The sequence below is a fragment of the Uloborus diversus genome, chromosome 2 (assembly GCF_026930045.1).
Source record: "Uloborus diversus isolate 005 chromosome 2, Udiv.v.3.1, whole genome shotgun sequence".
In the NCBI taxonomy this organism is placed as follows: domain Eukaryota; kingdom Metazoa; phylum Arthropoda; class Arachnida; order Araneae; family Uloboridae; genus Uloborus; species Uloborus diversus.
In genome coordinates, this window is record NC_072732.1 from 91,630,588 (window position 1) to 91,658,347 (window position 27,760).

The window sequence follows — 27,760 nt, forward strand, 5'->3', positions numbered from 1 at the left end:
GACTACGGGTTCGAATTGAAAAAAATCTTTTTGTGTTGAATAGTCCATTTATTGAGGAAGGGTATAGGCTATATAACATCGCGCTTCGACTAATAGGAGTGGAACAGCAATAAGAAATGTAATGAAAACGGAAAAATTTACATTATTACATAAAATGCTTAGAGCGCCGAATATACGTATATTTTTCAGGTAGACCGTTTAACGCTGGGCAGTGCAGCTAGTAGTAGATATGGGGGAAAAGCTTCGTTCAGCCCCAAGATGGCGCACGTGTCGCTACTTATTCTGCGATTCAGGGCTTTAATCTTATTATGAGGTGCGGTCCTCGGGTAAAAAACGGATAAGCACCACTGACTTTCAACAACCAAGGCAAATAGTTACTTGAAGAGATGTTTAACAATGCCAAACAGTAGCTACATAATCACACGATTTGCACGTTGACATTTTTCTTCTACTTGATACAATGACATCTTCGGCGAAACTTCGGCATAAGAGCCTAACATATTATTACCACTGCGCAATCCTGACGGCCAATCCTTTAAAAAAATACGATTTTACCCAAGGTTAAAAAAGACACTAAATTCGGTGTGAAAGTATTATTTAGGCGTCTTCGAGTACGTTTAGGCTTTTTAAATAAAACTTTTCCTAAAAATTTCAGTTAAGAACTTGATTTTATGAGGGCTATGTTTTCATGTACATATTTCCATTTTTCCATTTAACCTAATGTGACCTATTTCGACAGGAAAAAATATATTTGAAAGAAAAAAAAAAGATTTTTTCACATGAAAGGCAACAAATACAACGTCCCTAAGATTGAATTGGCAACTAAAAAGTGATCTCCGTAGTTGTTAACACTTTGCAATAGTTTTCTAAACAAGCTTATCAGTCCTTCTTTAAACCTTAAATGAATCGTATTGCCATTTTGCAACGTACCTAGTTTAATATTCTAAAATACTATAAAAAGAATTTGAAACTCTGTAGATGCTAATACCAAAGAACATACTCACTGAAAATGTTTTTAAATCAACTTTAAACCTTTAAATGCACAAATATGATGGAGAACAAAATCGGATTTCCTTTTTTCGGAATTCTTAAATGTAGGACCTACTTTTATTTAGTTTAGTGAGATTGAAAATGCAAACTTCTTCTAAATCTATAATGAATAAATTTCACTAGTGCTTAAATAGTTAAGTATTTTTACATTTTTACCAATGTTCTGAGACATTTTATGTTAAATTATTATTATTATTATTATTATTATTATTTTTTGTAAAATCCCTATGTTGCCAAGTGGTTGTTTAACCATAAACCATCCCTAAAATAAACTGAGATTTTTGAAGTATTTTTCTCACGATTTGAACAGAACTTTGAAGCAAAAAACATATTTTAAAGAGTTTTCAAAAAATCATGCATTTAAAGGTTAAACTTGGATATTAACTCTATAACATTAACACCCCCCTCCGCGATTGCGCTTATATTATTAAATTTTCCTTTCCATTTTTCCATACTTGAGGAAAATAATTATCCCATAATTGGAAACTCGAGAATCGATAAACAACTTATTAGTCAAAGTGAAAAATTTACTGCAGAGAACAAAAGAATGAATTGAATGATTTAGGGCTTAAGCGACTAGGGACGACAGGGTGGAGTAAGTTCTGTTAAGTATCTTACACAAATGAATTCGATGGGATTCCTTATTCGAGATATGTGTGTGTATATTAGAGATTTCGCGAAATGTTGGTCTTATTTAACTATTTATTTAGCAGTCACATTTCTATGGCGCAGCTAACTTATCAAAATCATCGCTTTAGTTAAAACTGCGCAAATAATAATATGAATTTTAGACACGTGTTTCGGGTCATGTAGAACATAAGAGTAGTATTGGATACTTTTACGTTGTAGGTATCTTGCTTGACTTTGGGTTATTTGTTTTCACAGACTTGTTTGTACACTTGGGGGGGGGGGTACCTGTTTTCTTCCTGCTTTGGCGAAAAAAGAAAAACAGCGTTTACTTTCCGCAGTGCTTTTCTGTGATTTTATTCTTTCAGTGCTTATTAGCGACTTTATGAATTTCTTTCGCGGAATATTTAACATATTACTGGTGTTTTATTTTTATTTATTTATTTATTTATTAATTATTTTTTTTTTTGATTTTTTGCTTTATTAAGTTGGCAGTCTACTTTATTTGAACTATGCACATCAATTCGGTATCTCAGAGCCAGACTAACGTAAGTCACATTATTACTTCTTTGCATGAGAGCGAAAAACTAAAGCCAGGTGCCGATAAAGAATGGGGCTAGTGCTCTTTTATGCAGTTAAACAATTATAAAGCAATATTTTTTGATGGGATTAAGTTGTGGTTACTCGACGTAAAATTGGATTTTTCATATAAAACTAGTAACAACCTGAAAATTGCCATTTCTGGACTTACGTTAGTCTGGCTCTGAGTTACAGATTTGATGGTTTGTTTTTTATCTTGTAGATTTTTTAACATGTTGAGAGAACTTTTAATCATTATAGTGCTTAATTTGTGTGAAAACAACCCATTAAAAAGAAAAAGTAACGTATGGCATCGCTGGTAAGAAATTTCTACGTTACTTTGGTCAAGGATAGTGGCAATAATGGAAATAAAAAATCAATCTCCAAATATAAAAATGTGCCAAGTGATGAAACATCAGAAAAGACACATTATCAAACATATAGAACATGATCAAACATTTTTATTTTTTTAAGAGTAGTACATCAAAAATGACCAAACCATCGAAATATTTTCTTGTTTACATTAAAACTTCAAACTATTCCAAATGCAAAGAAACGCTTCATCGCTCTAGCTAAAATATTTTTAACGTTATGCCGGTCGAAAAATGGCTCCTGGAAGCCCGCCATGAGTGTCAACACATGTGACTGAATCATGGCACTGACGTACCGTATTGCTGTATGGTGCTGTGGATCAATATTAAGAGGAACAGTGTTTCGTATATGACATCGCACACCTATAACACCCAGCTATGGGTGTAGTGTGCCGCTGAAAAGCAAAGGTTATATTTGGAAATTTACAGCGGGTTCTCCATAAGCGTCAAAAAATGTCATTGCCCACTATTGATCTGGATTTATCATTAAATACGATCTTGATCAATTCGATTGCAAAAAAATTCCTCCGAACTCGACACTACTCCATGTGGATGCGACTGTGTTATATCGCCCTATTAAAGCCTTTGCTTTTCAGTGGCACACCACACCCACAGCTGGAGGGATGTTATGGCGTTATGAGGTGCTATCGTATACAAATACATACAACATCACTCCTAATATTGATTCACAGCACTATGACAGATAAACGAAACTTAGTGTCATGCTTCAGTCACACGTGTTGGCACTATGGCTGGGCTTAAGGAACCATTTTTTAACAGGACAATGCTTTGTCACATACTGCAAAGGTCACAGAGGACTTCTTCCATGTTATTAACTTCTCTTATCTGAACGATGTCCTGATTTGTCACAAATGGAGCACATCTAGGATCACTTGACAAGGTAAATCTGACAGCCTATGAGTTTTGTTGAAATAGCGGCGTGCTTACAGAAACTGCGGTACAAGACAACGTTTGACATCATACGATGTTGCTATCCCTCAAAGTTTGTATCGCCTCGTACATTCACGCTAAATGTGAAACCACCATAATTTGAGAATTTTTCAGTAATAAATGATCATTTTGCTTTCATTTTGTAATCGCTTTCTAAAATCAATGATGCTATAACGTGTGGAAAATTTCGTTTCATTCTGAAAGTTCCACCTTGGTGCGTCTGTTTTTTTTTTCTGCTTGAGATATATTCAATGTAAAAAAAAATGTAATGAAGGAATTGTGATCTCTTGATAATAGAACCTAAAGTTACCTCCAATATTTTAAAAGTAATATGAGCTATTAATATATTTTTAAACAAAACTGCATGATTCCTTTAATAGGAACGCGTTGCTTAGAGCAAGGCAATCCCAAATATTCAGACTCAAATGAAAATAAAAATTTCTATGGAACAGGTATTTCAAAGGCTATTTCCTTTATCATGCAAACAATGCGCCGGCCCATTCCAAAAGGTTCGTCTTCTAATCTATTTCTAAGCGTTTGTGCTTTGAGGTGTAATTAACTTTCGCAAAATCTCCCGCCTTCTCTTGTGACATGTGAAAAGGCACTTCAATCCAGATGCAAATCATTAGACTAGTCTCTTTCTTCTTCGTTGAAGGTATCTCTAATAAATAGAAAACAATGATGTCTGTCACCCAGTCTTTCCGGTCTTTCTTTACATACCTCTTTGGTTTTCTATTATTTCATAGAAAGTGGGGAGTCGAAACAGAAGCGAAAGACTTGCTTCATGTTTCGGAAAGATGCTCAAGGTGTTAATTAAAGTTTGCTGGAACCATATTTAAAATTCCGAACTTTCAACAGATTAATTTGGAGAAATTTCTAAAAGAATTTATTAATTAGATTCAGATTGAAACGAAGTTTGTATTAATGTTTCCAAGCCGTCTTGTAAAAAACTCCTGAATAAAAGATCAGACTGCAAATGCGGTTTCTAAAATAACTTTGAGAATTATTAAACTTTCAAATTTCATTAATTAGAAACGCAAATCAATATTTATTTTTAAATAAGGATGTCTGAAAAGTAGACTTTAAAAGAATGCTCAATAAATGTATCACACATTTAAAATAATTTATTTTTTATGTACTTTTAAACAAAATAAGTTCTCACGGTCATTAATGTAAAGATGATTATTTTATGTGATGGAATGAGGAATAGTTATTTAAAGAAGATTTTTATTGCAGTGATGAACGTTGCCCATAACATAACACTAAACATTTCATTCAATTGAACCTGTGTTTGCTTTTAGGTTTCCTTCGTTACTTGACTTCTGCTTATAATTTATAATGTAGTACTGAAGTTTCTTTTTTTAATTATTTTTTAAACTTTTCTAGATTTATTCGATCCGAAAAATTGTTCTGTAAACAACTCCGAAATAATTGTTCTGTAAACAACTCCTTTATAACTATTCCTTTAACGCGACAAAAAGTATGATTCTTATAAATACCAGATCTAAATTACGCGTATAAAAATATCGTACACTTACTTTGTTATTAACTGATATTTTACCAAACGTTTTCTCAGAAAAGATAACAATATATCTATATCCCATTCATACGTTTTTACATGAGACTGTTTTATACAGTTTCTCAAAATGTCAAGAATATTCCATAAACAGTTTGCCATTGAATTCTTCTCTTTTTCTTAAGTACCAATTTGTAATATTCGGTGGGAAAAATCACAAAATATTCATCACCGAAAATCTGCAAAGTTCTTCTCTGATTTTTTTCACTCCAGGTTCCCCCGTACTATTTCTGGTATAACCAGTTGGATAGGACTCTGAAGACTGCTCTGATTTGTTGATCAAGAGCAGAAACCTAGCAATTCCTAGTTCAGCACCCCCAGATGCATTGCTTTACTTGGAGGACTTTATGACCCACGAACATATTTAAAGAACTCCAGTCACCATTAATGAAGACGGTGGATCTTCGACCGACTAGGACTGAATCCGAGACTCTCCGGTCACAAGTCTGATGCCTTACCAATCGGGCCACCAAGGCCCTGTTCTTCTCTTTCACTTGTATTTCCAGTAATGCTTGCCAATATAATTCGCGGCACAGCAATTTATTTTGATGAAAACCAGCAAGTTTTAAGTATCCCCACATTCCAAATGCAGTGTTGAGAAAAAATCTAGTGAAGTGGGGAGGGGGGGGGGGGGTTGTGACACTCATCAAGGTGACTGACAAGAGTTTTCATGACTACTTCGGAACCAATAAGCAAATATTAGGCAGTCATTTTTAGAAGTCCTACAGCAAGACAGCCTTTCCCCGAGGTGATCGCCACCAAAATAATCATTTACCGAATTCAGCACCTGTTTTGTATGAAACTGCGTATGGCCGGTACGAGATCTTACCATTTCTGTAATACATGTAAAATTCCTCACAGTTCATACTTCACTACTTTCTTCTATATCTAATATATAGAAGAAAGTATTGAATTCGTGCAAATTTTCGAATTTCGATTATTGCGGATTAGAACGTTTTGAGGAATGCTGAGTCCATTTCGACCGTTTTTGGAAAATGTCTGTCTGTCTCTGTGTGTCCGTGTGTGAGTGTGTCACGTATGTGTATGACCAGTTTTTTGTGACCGCTCTACAGCAAAAACTACAGCATGAAATCGAACGAAATTTGGTACACATATGTGCCCCTATGTGAACTTGTGTCCATTATTTTGTCGCACGAATTCCTCCAAAGTGTGTGGAGCAATGGAACGTTTCTTGACCTGCTATTCATTAAGAAGTAACTGGCGAAATCAAAAATTTTAGTCCATACGTTGCCCCTAACATGTACAGATGTTGATTCAAGTTTGGTGTATATAGCTCAAACGGGGGCTGAGCTATAGAAAGTTTTTTGTCACCACTTGTGACTGCTATATCTCAAGAAATAATGAACGGAATCAAACAAAAATTTATCGACAAGTAGCCCTTAGAGAGTACAAGAGCTGATTCTATTTTGACGCTAATAGCTAAAATGGGGGTGGTGCAATCGAAAGTTCTTTCTTTTTCATTGCGAGTGCTATATCTCAAGAAGTAATGCTGCTTTCTGGATGAAATTTGGAATAAATCTGAACCTATATGTAAATAGGTGTTGGTTTAATTTTGGCGCCAATCGCTCCAAGAGGGGCTGATTTTTTTTCCTTTTGTGCGAATAAAAATAGAAACTACAAGAAAGATAAATCGAAAGATAAATCGAAATTCATTAATGCAACTACAACAAAGATAAATCGTTATCGAAAGATAAATCGTGTCGTCTGCGTATTTCGAGTGATTTTAATTGTTGAGAAATGATCGGAAATATTATCTCAATGATTTAAATTTTTTAACTGTTGCCATCTTATGTTTTTTTTAACAAATAAAATATTTGTTAATAATTCAAGCAAGGCATTTAAAATTACTTTCAATTTTCGCTCTTTGCTTTGTTTTTGCGATAATTTGAAAATTGGGACGGTCGTCAAGTTTTTGAGTGCGTACTTTTATTTTTGCTGGGAATATTGCTTTTCGTCAAGTGTGGGGAGGGGTCAGAATTCATGAGAAAGATATAGAAGAAAGTTTTGTGATGGTCACAACATACTAGTTTTTCACTGACTTACGATTTTTTTTTTAAGATTCAGGACCCTTCACCGGACTGCTCTATTCAGAAAATATAATATTGCTAAATGTATCTTATCGGTGCCTGATTTCGTATTTACAGGTATCGTCTCTCAAGTAGTACATGACGCCAACCAACCTCGTTTGCCGACTTAGATAAGACCCGGCCCGAATTTGAGACTCTTTTTGTATTCCGAGGAAGTTTACTAAAAGATGAAAGTTAACAGTCGAATTAAGTTCATTTGGCATGAAAATAGTATTGCAAAGGTAAACCAACTTAAATCCGTGCTGCTAACACTTCCTCATTTCAGTGAAGTAGAAACAAACATCCTCAATGTTAGACATCATTTAACAAGAGCGATAAATAAATACAGTGAAATGTATCTTGATGCGAATCATTAAACAAAAAGCACACAATTAAATAAAAATGACTTAATGCCTGAAAAACAAAAATAAGAGGCACATGACCTCTCTGATAACATCCACAAGTACCAAACAAAATCAAAATATACAGAGCCACAGAGTGAAAGTCAAATTTCAGATAAAATGTATTAATGCTTGAGGTATAATTTAAATTTATTTGTTATCAATGTCACTTTAGTTGGTTCTTTTACTCATAAAAAGGACTTACCCTGTGTTGTCAATTAAAGTTAAGTTATTGCCTCCGGAACCATCTTTCGCTACGAGATTTCTGACGAAAATTCCATACGTATCTATAAAAAAAAAAAATAAAAGTATCCTTATTTGTCAACAATGTCCCTAAAATGTAAAAAAAAGATCATTGTTACTGCTTGTTGATATTGTTCGTACTCTAATTTAAAAAAAAGAGACACCCATAAAGATCCCTAAATACAATTTGTGTATTTTTTCTCCTATTTTTCTCAAAAAGAGGTTTTATATTTAAAGTGAACAGAACTTTGCAACGGATGTTTTTAAACCTTCTATTTAATAACTCTTTATAAATTATTTGAGGAATATTTTATTAACATTTCTAACATAGATTTCTGTAAAATAATTTATTCCACTCTCAATGGGTGAAAAAAAATTCGCTCATTAACAATCCGCTTATGACAAAAGTTTTCAATCAAAAATCAAATGAAATTGAGTTATCTTTTGTTCTCTTGAAAGTATTTTGTAACTTTTTGTCTAATAAATCATGATGAGTTTTGAAACGGTATACACTATTGTATGTCTAAAATCACTTCTCTATAATGAAGGTTTTAACGAGACAAAAATTTTGCGAATGTGAAATGAACAGAACTGAAAGTTTCTTAAAAAGATATTTCGCACTTCATTAATTTTCGCAATAACGAAAGGATCGCAAAAATCGTGAAAATAAAAGCCTAGCGAAAATGAAGCTTTTACAGTATCCTGAGACGTGCATGCCATACTCATTTTATCTTATGCATCTACAATCTACATGTAAAGATTTTTCAATACCAGTTTTCAATGCGTTACTACCTGAGCTTAAATTTTGTAGTGGGGTGAAGTAGCTAAAATGTGTACCAACATATTTCAAGCCAGGTAACCAATGCGCACTTTTGAGTTTAGATAGAACTTGGGTAGACGAGTCTAAAAAGCCCACAATACAAACTTCTTTGGCCGTCTAGTGGCGTTGAAGATCTGGCCGCCATTTTTTTTTTTTTTTTTTTTTGATCGAGTCTTCTTTTTTCTACATATAATTTTCCTATATGTCCTATATGATGATATCCAATATTTTCATTGGAGAAAACGAGTTTCTCAGCAGTACATTCGAAATCGAAATCTCGACCGTCGCACTCTGCCGTGCGGGGGGCCCGCTACGCGGACCCCCCCGGGCGGTGGAACCTAAGGCTTACGGCTAAGAGGTGGGGTGTGTGCGGAGAAAAGTACATTCGAAATCATCATTTAGGATATACCAGAAATATTTGTAACTATCCTGTAATTTTTAATTTTTATTTTGATTTTTTGAGACATTTTGCTATATAACTTGGAGTTATATAAGTATTAAAAGTAAGTAAGTGGAGTTATATAAGTTATATAAGTAGTTGAAAACGTGTCATATATTATGTGTTTGTCAATCATTACCTTTCGAACGGTATGTATGACTTTTATTTTATTACAAACAGTTCCTGAAAATCTGTCAAAAACAAGTGCACAGCGAGTCGTTTGGCAAAAATGTATTTAATACGAGTTCCAAAATATAATAGAACGATTTTTCACTCGTTCAATTAATTGTAATTTTTGATGTACGTGTAAATAAATTTTAACTATAAATTAGGCTTTAAATAATAAATACAAAAATGCGAAACAAAAGAATGTTCAGTATTATTCCAGTCAATAACCGAATTCAAAACAGTCCCACACATTTTCAAATAAAATAATGTAAGATAGGCAGTAGGCACATAAAGTAAAATCTGGGCGACATAAACAGTAATATTGAAAATACGTGTGTACACTCATTTGTGCACATCGTGCCCCCAATGTATCACATGTGCAAGGTGTGCAAGGCTTAACTCAAGTACAAGAGGTAAGTTGCACAGAGGGTTTTCCCAATTCTGCAATTGCTTTCTACGCGGGTTGGTATGATCTTCCTAAAATTAGTATCCATCCCCATTTGATTGGTGAAGGTATTGTCTATTGTGAATCTAGGCTTTTGTTCCAAATTCTTGCTTGGAGAGCAGCTCGTTTGAGATGTTGTATCAAAACATATGCTGAAGCAGGAATGTTTTAGGTTGCTCGATTCCTTCTAGTAAACAACACTGGTCTATAGTCATTGATGTTCTGAAGATCTGAAGTTTGATCATAAAATAAAATAAAAACTACGCTGCAACCGATCATGCCATTCATCATTAATACCTGAGGTGCTGTACAGAACCGATGCCATGTGCAACAAATTACATGAAATGACATCCCGATTTTCCAAGCTATCTTCTTGTAGATGCCACAACACGGGGAAACTGTCGCAACCAGTTAAAGAATGAAAAGCCAACAAAACTCTGAAAACATTCGATGAGAGTGTGGAGTAGTTGGAATAACGTTCCTGTGTATCCCACAATATGAGACCTATATATAGTGGGAGTGGTATCCAGACTCTCTTTTCCGGTCTCTTTCCAGACAGTGGCGCATTCTGTGACCGTTTTCTTTACTGTTATGCTTGTTGATGTTATACCTGATAAGTTGATCGTTGCCATTCTTTTATCATTTCCTGCAGGTACTTCTGATGAGTCAAACGGCTCAATATTAGTACCATCTAATAACATACGTACAAATGAGTCAGAATAACAGATACAGATACTGAAGCAATAAATGCATTCTTGAAGAATTCTTTAAGTTTTGGAAAATCTTCAAAGAGTTGTCTTCATAATATAAGAAACTTTAACCCGGTTCAGACACATACCATAACTGAAGTCATTAAATGAATAGCAATCACAAATGGCATCGCCAACATTCCCTTCGGTATTTAAAATGATTACTCGTCAAGAACCCTATCTACTTACTCTCAAACTAAATATACATGCTAGTAGTTGTTCCTTTAGACGTGTTCTATTGATATTATTTTCGTCAATTTGTATTCCCAAGTGGGTCACGCGCAAAGATACTAATTTTGTAAGACAGGAAAGTTTCTAAATCAGAGAGAATGGTTTTAATCATGAAACATGAGGTTAACTTTTTACCTGTAAATATTTAGGCATAAACCAGGATTTAGTTTCATGTGAACTCAGCTCCTCTACTTGTTTTGAATTTAATGTGAACTTAAATATTTTCGATGTAATTCAGATTACTTACGTATTAAAATAAGCTCTGAAGATGATATTTCTCACTCACCTTTTTTGTTATAAATTAAGCCCAAGCAAAAAATCTGAACTCACACTTTACACAAAAGAACACAAAAGGAAAATGAGTGCTGAATCTAACTAAAATTATTTAATATAGGATTTTAATAATCCAGGATCCAGCTTATATAAACATAATAAAATTTTATTAGCCCTTCTACTGCAATTGTGCAGCTTACTTTAACAAATTAAACTGGAAATTCAACATCAATTACCCAGTTTTCACGTCTGACTTCTGGAAGATTAATTACTCAAGCTATATCATGCAAATGAGAAAAGCTTTTACGACCCCCACTCACTTGGTCGTTTAACGACAGTCATTCCGAAATTTGACTTCAGATAATCATCACGCTGAGTCGTTTAGCATTGCAGTTTTAAACCCATCACACAAATACCCTTGTCCTAGCTCTCATTCCCCATCGTCCCTTGCGGAATGTTCTTTGGTATCCACAATCGTCTGCTGCCGTTCATCTGTTCGAAATGCTTTTAAACTCTCCACTCGGCTTTCTCGAAACTCATAAACCGTGATCGGAGCCGATCGTTGTAAATTGTCGGTCCATTGCAGTCGGAACGCTGTTTTAGATTCAGAAACCAGAAAGAGAGAGAAGGGGGTGTGAATTCGTAAATCCCCCCTACACGTGTTAGCCTACGCTTCGTGGTTCAGAAATCTCGCGTTATGGCAAAGGATGAATTTCAGTCTTCGGTTTAAAGCTCGTATTTGCTTATAAATGAGAGCAAGGGGGATGTATATGACCGCTGTGGATTACTTATCTGAGAGCATAGTTTCGGAGATCACAATTTTAGGGATCACAATCCGTAAGCATTCGATAGTTATGGGATAAGTTCATACCACTGGGGATAAATCGGAAACTATTTATGGTATTGGAATTTGCTCGGTATTAAATGACTCTCTAAAGATTGCCATCCGTATTCAATACAAGCACAATCTGAGCCAAAGTTGACATTTCCTGTATTTTGTTATTAACAGTTTATACTTTTAAACTTAAAATATCTTAATTTTGTTCAAAAATTAGGAAAAATTTATTATTATTATTTTTTAATGTTATTATTATTTCATAATCTTGTATTTTTTTAAATCTGCAATAAAATTGTAATTAAAATTTCAGAAAAAAAGTATGTTCCCATACATCCTATTTCTTATTGGATTATTCTTATAATTTGCAAATTTTTATTTTATCGTGAATAAAAGAATGTAATTGCCCGTCATTTCGTTTTTGTTTCCTTTTTACAAAAATAAAGCAATGCAGAGTATCGTCCATAGTGAAATAATAATAAATATTATATATTTGTAAAGGCACATATAGTACGATTAATACATATTTATGATACCAAAACTACTTTACGAAAATTAACCTACATAATAATTGTTTTTTTCTTTGGTCTGTTGAAGTATACATTTCTTTTATTATTATTGTGTCAAACACAAGTCTAGAACTTAAAACAAGTTCTAAGAAAGTTCAGATTCACTGAAGCATTTTCGATTGAAAACAACTTCTGAGTTTTAACGTTTTCAACACTATAAAAATATATTACTAAACGAAACCGGTACTTTGTTATGAAGCTAAACTTAGTTGATTCAATAACTAGATTTCTAAGAAACGCCCTCACCTGTCGCTACATTGTACGATATCGTGCTGAATAATGTCACACATAATTGATAACTCTCATTGTAATCTGGATGTTTTAATTTTGGACGAAATGGGCTTTAATGGGAACACTTAATGGTACTTATAACTAAGAAATTAGTGTGATGAAAATGGAGGGAGTGCTTTGTTTTGATGATTGATTGAACGGAGGGTTTTCGTCTTTCAAACGTTGTCATGGTACGTATAGAAGGAAATCGTTCATAAAAAAAGAAAACCTTTTTCATGACGTGTTGTGTTTTGCTTTTCCGGTTTTACCCAATGTTCACGTATGATGCATGAGGTTATTCCAAAAATGCAAATGCACCAGCAATAATATTTTCAGGGCAATATACGTTTTATACATTTATCTATTTATTTGTATCATTACCGCAGAACAATGTATTGCAAAGAATCATATTATATGTAACAGAGATATTAAGTGGATTTTGCGTTTTGAAAATCGAAAAAAAAGGCCTGAAAAATGTAGTTAAGTTGTTTTTAAGATTTTTATTTTAAGAAAGAATAAAACAAAGCAAAATTTTAGCTTGGCTAATATTGAAACAAAAGAACAATGATTTGTTTTCAAATAACAAACATTGAAACATAAGTTTAAAAAGACGAGCTGTTTAACACGTTAAAAATTAAAATAGTTGACATTTCTTCTTTTCCTACTATCTTTCATTTGATACCAAGCAAAGTTTTTTTTTTTTTTTTTTGAGGTATTGAACCCTTTTGAGGTCTTGGCTGTTTTTGTACATCTCATTATGCAAAAAAAAAAAAAAGAGTTTTTTTTCCCGTCTTGTAAAAAAATATAAAAACTTGCTATAACTATGCATGTAACATATATTTAAAATATATTTGTATCTATTAATTGTATTTTTAGACAAAGCATATATACAAGGTGTTCCGTTTTAACCTGCAAGACCTTTATTTTCGCAATCCACCTAGATGTATACTTCCAAATGCAAAATGTTAAAAATCAGATGCAGGTTTAAGATATTGAAAGTTTGAGGCAAAAATAAAAATGAGTCAAAACATACGAAATTTAACTTTTTATACGTACCCTAGGCCCCCTAACTAATACTTAGAGAAATAATCTCCATTGAAAACTATTACTAACACAAAAAAAACTTAACATTTGTGCGACTGAAACTCAAGGAGATATTCAAGTTTTAAGTTTTAAGGGACCTACCTTACTTAAGGTTGTCTACCGATGATGACATTGGAACTTATCGCTCTTTCAGAAGAATGACAGGTCGTCAAAGTAAGAAAAACAAGGTATTTTTATTTTTCATTGCTATTCAAAAATAAATGCAAATGTTATGCCTTGATACGCAAAACTTTTTACAAATTCTCGAGAAATTCATACTCTATGCACACATGTAATTTTAAAAACCATGTTAACCACTATATTTTCCCCCAAAACGTAGTATTGGCGGCGAGTGAAAAGTGGTGTAAGTCACAAAACGCTGCGTTTCATATCTCGGTGAATATTGGTCGTACTAATTTCAAACTTTTTGCATTGGAATCATTTTTCAATGGAGATTATTTCACTAAAGATAAGTTAGGGGACCTGGGGTCCGTATAAAAAGTTAAATTTTGTATTTTTTTACTACTTTTTATTTTCACTTCAAACTTTCAATATCTTATCCCTGCATCTGATTTTTAACATTTTCGCATTTGGAAGTATACATCTAAGGACTAACGGTTGCAAAAATAAAGGTCTTGCAGGTTAAAATGGAAAACCCTGTGTAGTAGTTAATTTCAGTTCTCTTTTGAACTGTAGTACTCTAATTTCACGCTCAATATTTAAAAATCTGTTTAAGGTAATATAAATTCATATAAATAAATATATAAAGACCTATATTTTCTGAACATGAATTATGATCACGTGTTACAAAAACACATTTTTCATTTTTCTGATGGCACATTTGGAAGAATGATCAATATATTCTACCATTCGTCTTATTGAATCATAGTATTATGTAATTTCACAGAATTTCAAATATCCCTTGAAATTCTCTGAATACAGTTTGCTACCATTATTCATTCTGATTTCGGTACCCTTGACACAATTGAAAGATATTGTAAGTGATTGACTTAGAAATATTCTCTATTATTGATACTCTGAAAATGTTTTTGTCTGTAACGGATGATAATAGATGAAATTTTAGAGCAATCTTATATTTATTTTTTACTGGATGCAAAATGAGCATTGACTGACTATGTCTATTTTTTTGGCTGTAGTGAATACTGCCGTGGGCAGGTAAATTGCAGTATCTGCAGAAATAAGTTCTCGAGATATTTGAAGAAACGCGTTTTGGACTCAATACTAATAATAGAGAAATGTCGGATTTAGACGTCTTTTTCGCACCTTTTTTTTATTATTTTTTTAGCGGAAACTAAATAAGCGAGCTTGTACAATAAAGATAACGTACAATAGATGACAAAAATGCAAAAAAAAAAAAAAAAATAAAAATAAATAAATAAATAAAATAAAATAAAAAATAAAAAATAAATGAAAATTTTGCAGTTACTACCCACGGCATAGGTGTCCGAGAAATGCCAATTACACGAAGTAAATAAGGGATTTTAAAACTTCCAACAAATTGATTCAAATATTATTTTTTTTTATACAAAACTAGGTTCAAATCTCAATTTGTTACTGCAAACAAAATTAATACGACTTTTTTCCAAGATATTTGTGCTACTTTAAAAATTTATTAATACAGACTTACATTTATTGAAACTTTTGTTTAAAATCACCTTTATGCTTGTTTTCGTCCTTTAATAAAGCAAAACCACACTATTCAGTAGACAATAGTAAAAATACTTCGATCAAAATTAAAAGAAAAGCATGCCTCCCCTGTTTTTATTATTATTATTATTATTATTATTTTCAGTGTTTGTCAGACTTGCACAGAGAACCAATATATATATATAACTTTATAGACGAATTTGTTTGGGAAAAATAAGAGAGAGAGAGGGTTAGGGATAAACCACGAAAAAAAGAGAGGGGGGAAACACAACAGAATTTGATAATTTTCTGTGACTTCAAATTTTTTACAGCTATTAAAATGTAGATTTCTTTTTTTCCACTTAAATTAATTCTCTGATGCTTAAAAAAGTTAATAATTGAATTTCAGGACATTTTAAATTGAAAATCAATTACAAACGTTCTAAAGTAAAACAAATTACTTATGTTGGCAATCAAGTAAACAGTATTAATTTTGAACTATATGTTGGAACTCATTTTTCCATCTTCGTCATTGTCTAAAGCAAAACTTATGTTCGAAACATAATCTTTTTCAAAGAAAATAAGCTGCATTCGACAAGATATCAGTAAATTTCACACATTCCATGGAATCGATGTTTTTTAAGAAAAATATTTTAAACATTACGCTTAAAGATGAAAAGAAGCAAAATAACCAAAAAACTAACTTTCATCGGACATTCGAACTTGCACTCGTAAGATTTCTCCAAGAGCAACAGTTTCTCTTTCTTGACCCTGCATATCTACGATGTGCAAAGACAAATCAGGAAGAGCGGGAGATCCTCGAGTTTTGTCACTTGAACCCGGGTCTCTAAAAGAAATGAACAAACGTTTCATTAACACATGCAAAGGTAAACGACATTTATTAATTTTTTTTTGTCCTACAAACAGTTTAAAAGACAAAAAATGTTAATAATGAAAGTTTTGGTATATAGACAATAAAATGAAGACATTATGAACACCTACAGTTTGAGAATAACAAAGCTTTACTAACAAAAATATCTTTAAATGAGCTGCGTTAATACGGTTAACGACAGGGGTTCTGTTACCAAAAACACCTGTCAGATTCTATGTCTGATTCAATAAAACGTTTCCATTTTACAAGATTTTCACTGACGATATAAGCAAAATAATGTACATGTATATATGTTCTTCGAAAGCAACTGTAGTTCTTGCACATGAACCAAATCTGTTGAAAGTTAGTCGAATATGTATTTTGGCACCAAACTTGGGGGTTTTTAAGTGCAAATAGGTGCAAATCGTTCGAAGTCACATCCTAAATATGATCAGCAAGGATGAATTTCGACATCGCTTCATATCTTTTTCTACATTAAATACTGTAAAAAAAAATATGTGAAAATGATTTGAAGGTATGTTGACTTAAACGCTTAACAGCAATTTTTTGTAACGAAATGAAACAGAAGGCTATCATTGGTGTTTTCAACTTCGGTTTTTTATTTTTTATTTGGAAATATCCTTTTGCCTTCTTGATCGAGCTACATGTGTTTTTTTTTTTAATATACACATGCATCCCTTTTTCAGAGATAAAAGTAGTTTTAAAACAAGCTTCTATAAAGTTTATAAAAACCAAGAAAATATTTGTCAATTTAAACCAAAAATTAAAAATTAACCATAATCCCACCAACAAATATATTCATTTAATTCCAAGCACAATCAAACCAATACTAAATATAACTAGAAAAGTTCTTCATCCTTTGCTTCTAACGCCTAAAGACACTATAAAAGCTCTTGGCTAAAGCGCTTTATTTCTTTTTTAATCTTCACCGGATCAACAAACAGACGGTCGAAAGACGTTATCACCAGCTATCCTAAAGTGCCTAAGTCCATTGTCGTCACCACACAAAAGAAAAGAACAAAATTTCTTTTCCTCAACTCTCTTATTTTGTTATCTAAGATTCGGACTACGTGGAAAACGCTGTCTTTTGTTCCCGATTAAAGAAATGCGGACATCGAATTCCTGGACTGAAATCAGAAAAACGGTTGGAAAAAAAAATGTTTTTTATCAGACTGGTACTCAACAATGGAAGGGCAAGGTTAGGAATTTCTAAGAGGTTTAAATCGCACTTCCATATAAGATAAAGATGTAAGAAAGGGTTATTGAAAGATCTGTATGTCACCAAAATTGTGGGAATAGGTTGGAAGTAAGCATTCTTAAAAAGAAGCGTAGTTGGCAGTTTCAGTAGCAATATATAAATTAAAGTGTACGTTTTTTGTGAAATAGGTGTTGGAGTTCTTCAGCAGTTATAACTTTGAGAAACACATATGGAAATGTGTATCCTTAAATTTCATTACGCGAGATTTAAATGCTTCTGATATTTTCTTTTGAAAAAAATACGTTGTAAAAAACTGTGTCCATTTTTTTTCCTTTTCAATATTAAAATGTGCAATTAGAGCTCACCTGAGCTCAGCCCCATTGCATCTCATTCTTATTGAGTTGATTTATAATTATTTCAGAAATAATGTAATTGTGTATTTATTTAAACCACGCAAACTATCACCGTACGTACCCTGGTAAGGTATATGGTGACAGGGATAAAATAATGTATGTCAAACAAATTTTAGAAACATATCAGAGTTTTGAGAAATACCTTTATAAATGAGTGAAACTTTTAATGATGATTACTTGTGTGCAAACATACTTATTTTTATGCACTTATAAAGTTATTCGTTTAAACCTGAAACGCGTGCAATCAATGTCGATAGTGAAAAATAAAATTGTTTTGCTCTCGGTTAAACAATAATAGCACATCTTACAAAGTTGAATTTAGGTAATTTCGCTATTTTAAATATTGCACTTTACTGATGCAGCATTAGATTTTTCTGTTACCCTACATGGAGAAAACATGCTTCAAAAAGTTTTGATACACACCCAATCCATCTTACTTAGACAGAATTATTTCCTCACAAATGTCCAACTTTTTACGGTTTTCTTATTAATATTTTATTATTATTATTATTATGTACTTATTTATTTTTATTTTACGTTTTAGACCTTGATACACAAGGAAAAACTGCACTGAATTCAATTCCGTGCATAAACATTTTAAAAAAAATGCAGTAATATAAGGGATAAAAGTTGTTTTAGTTACAAGGCACTGTTAATTAAATAATAAAATAAATAACACTGGAAAAGGAGACACTTATATATGCAAACATATTTTTTTTAAAGCTTCCAATGTTAAGTGGGTCATTCCATGTCAGGTGATGCAATGTTTTTTCATCACATTTTTGGATTTCTTTGAAATTTGGGTCATCGATTGTACCCTTCAGGGTAATTAAAAGTCTAAATTTTTAGATTTTTATCTATTTTATTTTTTTATCTGTGAGACTTTGATTTTTGGAAAAACCTTCTTTTTTTATGGATGCATGAACATAAAATGGACGATAACTCAGCATTAAATATAGATAGAAAGATTTGGTAAAAAGCATTTTAGAGTACAGATGATAGAGATAAGCCTTGAAACCCGGTAATGATTATCCTTCCGCCTCGAGGCAACAAAAATTTACTTTTGACTTGGGGCAACAGCGTAAAAATTGAATAAGATTTTGGTTATTAAGATGAAGGTGATATAATAAGAATTCGGCATTTTTTATTAGTAGAAGTTGAGTAAGATAGATGTAAATAATGTAAATAGTCTAAAATAAATGTGTTTTTGAATTCAAACTTTTTCTTTGAAGAACGTATTGAACTGTGATATTACTGCGTAGATAATTTGGTTAACAAAGTTAAGAATGTGTGACGAGACGGTAACATTTAGCACCCCGGGAGGGTTTTGTCTATTCCGTAATACAGATGGAATTATTATGACGTGGTCGAGTAGAATTACGGTAACCGGATCGTGTTGGCGTATTTTTTCAAAAATAGCCAAATTTGGCACCCACGATTCAATGTAAACAAAGTACTACATTGTAAACAAAGGAAATCCTCCAATGAGAGACACCCAAAGAAAAGGGACGGAGCTTCAGATGGCTCAAACTATCGCCATGGTAACTAGAACTGTTTATTAATCATTTTCTTTCTCTGGTCATAAACGTAAATAAGCAAAAAAAAGTAATAAAATTCTTTTTTTTTTTAATTTTTAAATGAGGAAAATATAGCAAAATATGCAGAAACATATCGTAAAGCCTATTTTTTAATAGAACTTTATTAATTTTCTTATTTTAAAACTAAGTTTGCAGAATAGACAAGTGAGAGGTAACTTTTTTCAAGATCTTAACATAATCTGCGTGGGAAGATCAATCGCATAAAATGAAAAGGGTCATGACATAAATGATGTTACACTTTTTATGTTTGATTTCCTTAGTAACATAAAGATGGAACATACATTTCTAGCAAATTTAACAACATTAAAAGTTGGAGAGAAAACGACATTAGCCTGAAATAGTTCGTCAGTAAATAGAAAGAGCCCTTAAGAAATTTAATGTTCAATTAAAAAACTTAAAACGATCAACTAAATAAGTTAAATCATGTCAAAAGATCCATCCAGAGAACGTTAGAACTAAAATTTTAATTCAAACTTACTGAATAAGTTATTACGTTAAGTAATGAATTTGAAATTGAAGATGGATCAATTAAACACGAAGGAAATTACTTACTGCAAACACATTCCAAAAAAGTATCCAAAGATATGAAGAACTAGTTTTTAAATCTATAACTTAAAATATTTAAAAGTGACAAACATTCTGCGATCTAAAATTTTATAAAATGTTTCTACGATCTAAAAATTAAAGAAACAAAATATACGTTGCCAGTTTTCATAAAAAAATCACCTTTGAGGAAGTTAAAAATATTGTTCTATGGAATTAAAATAAAAGTATTTAGTATACAAAATAAATTACAATTTTGTGTTGTGAACTCTGAAATGGTTAATTGGCCAAACGAATTGCGAATAAGCTTTGATGTAGGTTTTGCCGAAATTGTTCCGTCGCCAAGGTAAGGTAGCGGGTTGCCAGAAGGAAATATTTTATAGCATCGTCCCGGCTACCGTAATTTTACCCGTGGTCGCCATGGAATATAATTTGACTGATGAACTTTTGTTTATCCTCTGCAAGACTAAAAGAAGTAAGTTACCATTGCTTACTATACTCTAAGAAACAGAAAATGCGATTTATTTGACTTTATAAAAGATATTGTGCTTATATTTGCTGAAGTTTTTGATTTAAGATAACTGCAATACGTAGATAATGGATGCGTTTAATAAAGCAAAGCGCACTGTTTTTAGAACGCAAACAACAAAATTAATCAATAAAATTGATGCCAAATTTAAGAAAGGTAGCATAAATGAAAAGGATTTAGACCAATTTTTGGCGGAATTAGATTTGAAAGAAAAATAACTTAATTGTCTCGACACTGAAATTCAAAAAACGATTGATTTGAAAGATTTAGAAGACGAAATTTTAAAATGCGATGAATACAACTTTAACATAGTAATTTGACGATCAAAAGTGGAACGTGCCAGAACAAAATTTGAAGTTCCTTCTAATTTCATTGCGCCGATTGCGACGTTAAATGGTTCAGAAACAGAACATATAATTGTGATTCGGAGAAACGAAACTCCTCACATTAATCTACCGCGACTGATTATAGATAAATTTGATGGTGATCCATCAGATTGGCAAAGATTCTGGGACCAATATGAGTCTGCAATCCATAAGAATACCAAAATTTCTAATGTAGACAAATTCAATTATTTACGTTCATATTTGAAAGGGGCAGCTTCGAAATGCAATTAAAGGATTTAGCTTGACCAATAGCAATTATCAATCAGCTATTGACACCTTAGAAGACCGTTTCGGGAAAAAAATCATAGTTATTAATCTTTTGAACGCCGTAATTCAAATTTTTAATTTTTACTTTTAATTTTTTGCTTAAATGTCTAAATTTACCTCTAGTATAGCTTACCTAAACATGTTTTGGCGGAAAAAAAATTCTAAATAGGAATTTCAGGATGTTCCCATTTGGGAACATCGGCGTTTGGAATGAAGTAAACGGGAGGATTGATCACGAATCTTTATTACTTCGAAATGGATGAAAAAAATATGAATATTTTTGTTTATTTTACATGCTATTATACTTTTCTCTTCTGAATGACTTTTTCTTCCTTATTGTCCATGGTATTGGGGGAAGCAAGATGAACGGAGTCTCGTTTCACATTCAATTGCCCGTTTTCGCACGTTCTTCTGACAAACCGTACAACGTCTCTGAGTGAAGGGGACAAGATAATGGTTATCTGTTTTTAAATTCAGAACAGGAAGATGTGATTTAGGTTTCAGGTCTGCTTGACACCTTCACTGAGAGTTAATATGATATCAGCTAGATGTTGCATATAATCCAGAGGAAGTATTTTGAAAAATAACTGCAGAAGATCCAATTGCCTTAAGCTCGGGGAATTTTTCAGTCAATTTTTTGAGTTTTTTTCCCGGAAGATTTTCTTCAAACTTAGCATAATTTTTCCACCTAGGATAGGGTTCTTGTTTCCACTTCTTTGCTTTTGGAGTCGAGCATGAGGGTTGTGTTTCCCTTTTGATAACCTGAATTGTGAAGCTGATCATGTGAACTATTTGAAACTATATCTTCATCGCTAAGCATCAAGTCAACATGGCCGCAGACATCTTTAGGATAAACTTCATTTAAGGCGTCATCGTTTATGTGTTCTTCATCACTCAGACTCGCGTGTTTTATCAGGTAGCAAAATACAAAGATCATGCTCGTGTTCGTCATCAAGTTCGCTGTCGGATAAGCTGTGGAAATAATATAACGTACCTTCTAACCATTGAGAAGGAATAGATGGAGAGTGCAACCCTATTATCCCGATACTGGCAACAGTACCATGTGACCTGGGGAGCAATTTCGAGTTGCCCGTAACCGCTGAAAAAGTCCTTCATTAGCTGAAGCCATGCATGATAACAACCTTTCATTGTAGAAGGGAAAAAATGAGATTTATAGTGCAGTATTCTAGCATTGTAAACTGTGAGGAAAAAGCCACATCAGGAGAACCAGTAAATTTTCCCTCGCATGTACGAATGTTTTTTACTTCTAAATAAAGAAAAAATAACAATTTATATGCATTCAACGAGGACATTATTCCACACTTGCCTATAATTTTTAAAATTATTCTACTTATTTTACCTATAAAAGTTATAAAACATTGTATATCTTGAGTGCAAATAACATTTTAGTTCCATAAAAACACTTTTTATTTTAACTAGTAATTATTTTAACGGCTCTTAAGCATTTTGTGTGCATTTGCTTTGTTGGCGAGTTATCTTCTCGCCAAGCTCCTGTGAACAGCAGATGAGCAAGAATAAAGATTTGCTATTTTTATGCTTCAATTTAAATACTAGTATGCCTGCGTATGAAATCATTTCAAAACATTGATTACAATACATATGAATCCATAAATTTTCAATCAATAACATAACACTTTAAACTATTTGTACATGCCGGTCATTTCAGGGAATAAACATCAAAATACATGAAAAATGCAGTTACATTATATTTTAAAATCCGGAAAGAAGTGGGGAGAGGGAGTTTGAATGATAGGCCTGTATTTGTATCCGTTATTTATTTATTTATTTATTATTATGCGGTAAAGGAGTTGGAGCCAGAGTTGCCCTGATTTGTAGCCCCGACTTCATAATAAGCGCCGTTGCGTTGTCTGAAAAATATTTAATGCCAAAAGAGCGATTGTGTGCCAAAACGCGACAACTTCCCAGCCAAACAAGTCACCTAACCTGGGAAACATTGGGTCCCAAGCTTATTTCACTGAGACATTTACTATGGCTCCCTCCATTAGTATTCCTTGTCAATGCTTCTAACGTTAAAAACTTGCGAGGCATCTCTAGATTGCTATTTATACGGAATGATAGTTCAAAAAGATTAAATAGATTAAAACTACATTATTCTGAGTCTAAAAACAAAATCGTTGGTACGTATGAGACCCGCTAAAAGAAACAGAACGCACATGAGCCGAGTAAGGAAATGAAATGATGAAATGAGACTGGTCAAAGTTCATAAAAGGCCCTTATCTTTATCTACCCGTCAGTCACGAGATACATTTCAAAAGTGTGAAACACATACAATTCTTAGAAAGTGAGTAGGGTAGAAAACGAATTCGAACCCCGAAAACGCGATTTACTTATAATAGAGAGAATGCATGAAGGCGGGTGTGAAGGTCATATTTACAATAGAATAGTGGTGTGAAGGGCAAGCTGATTGATAAAAAATGTATGTTCGTGAATGAAGTAACCGAACACGCGTATTCAACACAAAACAGATCTTCCACAACAAAATATTTGAAATAAAGAGCAATCACACTCAAATTCCGCGATTGACGAAAATCTGCCTCAAATACTATATTCTAAACGCCGATGTTCCCAAATGGGAACGTGTCGGTTCTTATGGAAATAACTCACAAGAAATTATAATTGGAAATATTTTGTTAAGTTGAAATAAAATATATGTCCTCTGGCTACTAAATAACGCCAATAAAATATTTCTTACATCTTTTTCTTTAAAAGCAGAGACAGAAAAACTTAGACGAATTCTAAGTTCAGAAATTCAGTAAATTTGACTTTAATTTCAAGATAAAGGTTAAACGTACTTTAAAAATTAAGAACACCTAAAATAAATTCATACTGTTATGTGACATTTCAGAAAATATGACAAGTCTAAACAAATAATTAGGTTTCTAAAAAAATTCACAAAAAAATGTTCCCGTTTGGGAACATCGGCAGGTAAAAGGTTCTCTCATTTGAATAAGTTACTTAGTCTAAATGCCGTAAAAAGATCAAATGATGCTGTTTCCTTGCGTAAATTATTTGACACTTGTCAAAACTGAAATAAGAAATTTGGAATCGCTGGGAGTAACGGAAGATAGCTATGGGACCCTGCTTTGTCCGATTCTGATCAGATTACTGCCAAACGATATAATATTAGAGATAATAAACTTTCTGGGATATCATGCACACACAATACGAGAAGAAACCGACACCTGAGAAAAAGAGGCTTAAACAACTGCTGTTAACATAAATCTCTATGGGGAAAGTTTACGCATTTTTACGATAACGTGAAAAGTATTTTGCGTATGGTAATAAATAAGGTAACAAATTGTTCAGAATTAAATTATGTATAACATATATTTTTTCCAGAAAATCGAAAATTTCGAAAGTTAAAGGTCTTAGACCCCTACAATTAGAATGGTTTTCAGATTTTTACATAAACAACCTTTTTGTTCGTATAATTTAGAAGAAATAATTAAGCTTTCACAGTTGACAATTTACTTCTGAAACGTTGTCTGAATAACGAAAATTTTCGTAATTTGTAGATTTAAATTTAACAAAGTTCATTATAAACTAAAATTTAGAAAGATCCAGATTATTCAATGTTTTGTAACTGAGATGACGAAATTAACCTTAATTAATGGTAATCGTGATTAAGATTATCCCAAGGTCTGGAGGAATATTTCGGTTCACAGTTTTCCGAAATCACCAAGGAATTTATTCGGATTATCTTGAGCTTTCTTTTATAGGTACTCCAAGCATACCTTTATCCACTTTAAGAAGATCCAGATTAGTATAAGACCGCAACTGCAAGATTTTGATTGCCGAGTACTACTGTACATACTTTAGAATTCGAGTAATATTTACCTTTAGGAGGATACAGAAAACATTATATAATATGATCTTAGAATAGAACACCTCAGTAAATTACTTCCAACCTTCTTACTAATTAAGTTAAGCTGTAATATAATGTATTTACACCAAAGACGCGCGTTTTTTTTTTTCCTGGAGCCCTTTGGAAATAAGCAATGTTGAAATTGCAATGCTTACAACGCAACCCAAAAATTCCTTTGCATTGTATAACGCTATAATAATAAATTTAGGTGGAGGAACATTGAGGTTTATTCCAGCATTCATACGGAATCATACTGTTTCGGATTGACGTCATAACTCTTGTCCTTCAAACCGTCTCAGCATAGCAGCTCTGCCTCGGGGGACGGTTTAAGGGAGGAGTTATGACGTCATTTAGAAGCACAAGACTACTGTTCGTTTCTGGAATAGGAAACATTGTTTCAGACAGGTAAAATTTAATTGGTCAGGCATGTGTCCTCATTTTGTAAAAACAACACGAAAAGGGTAGACTTGCTCATCAAATTTTTCTCATTTGAGTCGATCCGAATCTATTCGTATTTTCAAATTAGAATGCATTCAATTATGATGCCTATTTATTGACAGATAATCATTTTACATATTTAAGCTGATGCACTGAAAACCGTGAAATTCAACTAATTGCGGTGCACTTCTTTAGTGGTCAAATTTAAACAGTGGTCGGATTAAAAAGGTTTATTCATATGAAATAGGATTAATTCTGCACATGAAAAAACGCCACCAAATTATTCAGGTGGTCAAATGACAAGGGTGGACATATTTACTGGTTTCACTGTAATTGTTTTTAAATGTGCTAGTTGTGCTAGTTGAAGAGTAAAACCGGGAATTTCTGCTTGACTACTAGTTTACTGCTAAATGACTAAGTAAGTTAGTCGTCAAGCTCTTCATAAATAAAATGCAAGTTGTGATTTTTAATACAATCATACGCTTTTGAATCTCTAGGTTTATTAAATTGTGTTACTTATAGAACATTTATTTCAAGAATCACGGATTTACAATTCATGATTTGTACTTACAAATAGTGCATATCCTTTGTACTAACAAAGCAGCTAGTGAAACGTTATCCGAAAGGAATTCTAAATGCTTTTCAATAACCTCTTTGGAAAGCAGCTCTTGTTAATCGATTTTATTGATTTCCACAAATGCGGCAACCATTTTCGCTCTAATTATTAAATGTTCAAATGTTCCCAAGCAGCAATTGATTCGCAGTTCCTTAGAGAATAAGATCTTAAAGGAGATAATTTTACACCATCATCGTTTTATATTTTTGCGCAGTGGGACAATGAGAGGTGTAATCTTTTCACCGAGATTCTGGTAAAGGGGCATAATGATGACATGGAATGCTCTTTCAATACTAATGCATTCGTTTTTTGTTTCGACTCTTTGGAAAATAGATTTATTTTAATCAATTTAACGTTTGAAAACTATATCCAAGATGTTTTTAAATTATTATCTATCTTGTGTTTTTTAATGAAATACATTAGAGAATACAAGTCAGCTATCGGACTTTCTAAGAAAACAGAAATCAACAGCAAATTATTCTCGCGAAAAGCAACACATTTGATCTATAGATATGCAATTAGATCTATTGTCTCATATGATTGAAAAACATGGAATTTATTCGGCATAATTCAGAATGCCACAGAGCCTTTGAAAGAAACATTTTAAGGAAAATATTAGGGCCAAGAATTGGCAACAGCATATGGATTCGAACATAAATTAAATATGTTGTGCAGCTTGTAAAACTTAAGACATTGTGACAGCATCAAGACGCAAAGAAATTGTCGGCTCGGAAACTTCCGGTAGAATATTAAATTAAAATAGGTCAAAAATATGTCAACGGGTAAATTGTTAAACAGTAGAAAAAGAGGAAGACTCCGAGAAAGACGGATGAACAGCGATGAAAAGAATATGAAACATATACAGATAAAGAAAAACAAACCCAGATAGAACATTTCGTTTAATAAACGTTATAAAATGGTTACTGACGCTATGACAACCATTTTAAGACGTTTATGAAAAGTTTATGTGTTGCGTGTTCTCAGGGACGGACGCAGAAAAATCTTTTGTAGGGGACCCGGGAAATTGAATACCCCCGCCCCCCCGTACACTGTTTTATCACAAAGGTTTCATGATTTTTTTCCTCAAAGATCCTTTTAGGCCAAGTATTTTACTTAAATGCATAAATATTTTGCACTAATATACTTTCAATGTGGACGTAAAATATCTGTAATGTTTCGAGTCAATAATACACTAAATCCAACATAATGTCAACGAGATTCTTTAAAAAATCCATACCTCATTTAAGTTTTTATAAATTAATTTATTTTATACCTACAAAATATTATATGGTTAAGAAAATTACAGCTTCATAACATTTAAGTTTTATTGAAGAATTCAGAAACTATTTCTGTGTGAGTTTCAAAGCAGTTGCTGATTTGTTTTTAAAGCCATAATACAGTTGTGATAACATATTGATACCAAATGTCGTTTTCATTATTATCATGGTTTTACCAAGAAACTACCACATGATTTCTTTTATTTTGCATTTTTTTAAAGTTGAGAAAGGAATTTATTCTTTTGAAAATAGTTTCCTGGTTCGAAATGGCTCTTTTAGACA

At 32.6% G+C, this 27,760-nt stretch overlaps 1 protein-coding gene across 1 annotated transcript in view; it reads right to left on the reverse strand.

Moving 5' to 3' along the window:
• The window catches only part of LOC129216418 (uncharacterized), a 124,612-nt gene that overhangs the window by 16,158 nt on the left and 80,694 nt on the right, over window positions 1-27,760 (reverse strand). Inside the window, exons 10-11 of the mRNA XM_054850633.1 lie at window positions 16,119-16,261; window positions 7,848-7,929 (exon numbers count right to left, since the gene is read on the reverse strand). Coding sequence (XP_054706608.1) covers window positions 7,848-7,929; window positions 16,119-16,261 — 225 coding nt within the window. The remainder of the gene's footprint in view (window positions 1-7,847; window positions 7,930-16,118; window positions 16,262-27,760) is intronic.